The sequence below is a fragment of the Monopterus albus genome, unplaced genomic scaffold (assembly GCF_001952655.1).
Source record: "Monopterus albus unplaced genomic scaffold, M_albus_1.0 scaffold946.1, whole genome shotgun sequence".
Lineage (NCBI taxonomy): Eukaryota > Metazoa > Chordata > Actinopteri > Synbranchiformes > Synbranchidae > Monopterus > Monopterus albus.
The window spans coordinates 212-1641 of NW_018128825.1; the positions used below are offsets into that span (position 1 = coordinate 212).

The 1430-nt window shown below is 42.3% G+C and overlaps 1 protein-coding gene across 1 annotated transcript in view; it reads left to right on the forward strand.

Moving 5' to 3' along the window:
• The first annotated feature begins 59 nt into the window (after positions 1–59).
• The window catches only part of ttc24 (tetratricopeptide repeat domain 24), a 6977-nt gene continuing 5606 nt past the window's right edge, over positions 60–1430 (forward strand). Inside the window, exons 1-2 of the mRNA XM_020589132.1 lie at positions 60–288; positions 554–682. Coding sequence (XP_020444788.1) covers positions 255–288; positions 554–682 — 163 coding nt within the window. The 5' untranslated portion in view covers positions 60–254. The remainder of the gene's footprint in view (positions 289–553; positions 683–1430) is intronic.

A 1430-nucleotide genomic window follows, 5' to 3' on the forward strand; every position in this document is an offset into this window, starting at 1 on the left:
GGACTCTGGGTAACCTTTATAATCTGACTGATTCATTGATAACTTGATTGATTATTCTGACTACCTGCTGCTGTCCTCTAGGTGAGCTGTACCTTTCAGTGGGCGTGTCTTACTGCCGACTCAGGTGTTTCCAGGAGGCAGTGCAGTGTTTCCAGGCAGCTCTGGGTCCTGCAGCTCAGCATCCCCCCCTACTGGCCAAAGTGTTGCACAACTTGGGAGCTGCTCTGAATTCTGTGGGCCGGTTCACACCTGCTATGGGATACCACAGGCTGGCTGCTGGCCTCTACGGTCAGACACACCAGGACTATGCACCCATCAGTCACCCGTCACACTGATCAGTCACCTGTCACACCTTTTTTGTATGTGCAAGTTGAAAATGTGAACACTGGTAGATGGAAACATGCCTTATCAGATGTCCACCACATTAATCAATCAATTATCCCACTAATCACTCAGAAGTTTATATTGCATACATTGAATAAAATATGAAATATATATGTACTGTATGTTTCTGTGTGTACATGTAAACATGTTTGTGTAAATGTATGTGCAGGCTCTCTGGGTTGCCGTGGTGACCAGGCTCGGTGTTTCAGTAACCTGGCATTTGCCTGCAGTCGGCTGGGTGATGAAGAGGAGGCAGCAGAGAGCTTCATCCACGCTCTGCAGGGATTCAGAGACACTGGTAACATTAGTAACTTCTTTACTCCTGTTAGAATTGGTGATTAGACTTATTGTATTGCAATAGTCTGATAATTATAAGATTTATTACATTTCATAAATCTCATAATTCTTAGACATACAACAGTTAAGCAGAATATCATGTTGTTCAAAACTGTAACAGCTGATAGTTTTCGGTAAACACCAGAAACAACGAGGCTTCAGTCTAACAAGATACAGGTGAGACAGGTCAGGGTTCAGTTGAGGTCAGTAATTTGGAGAAGAAGGTGAATCGCAGAGACATTAACAGCAAAAATGCTAAGATATTTAACAAGAGCCGAAGGAGGAATCATTGTACCTGTCACAAGTCATTCAGACACCAGACAAGGCCAGGAAGACCTGTAAGTTCTTACTTCTAAACTCTGGCAAAACTGAAGTTATTGTACTTGGGCCTGGAAGCCTTAGAAATCTGCTGTCTAACTATATGGTTACTCTAGATGACATAGCTCTGGCCTCTAGTACTGCTGTGAGGAGCCTTGGCGTCATCTTTGACCAGGATACAGTGCCTTGCTAAAGTATTCGGCCCCCTTGAACTTTGCAACCTTTTGCCACATTTCAGGCTTCAAACATAAAGATATAAAACTGTAATTTTTTGTGAAGAATCAACAACAAGTGGGACACAATCATGAAGTGGAACAAAATTTATTGGATATTTCAAACTTTTTTAACAAATAAAAAACTGAAAAATTGGCCGTGCAAAATTATTCAGCCCC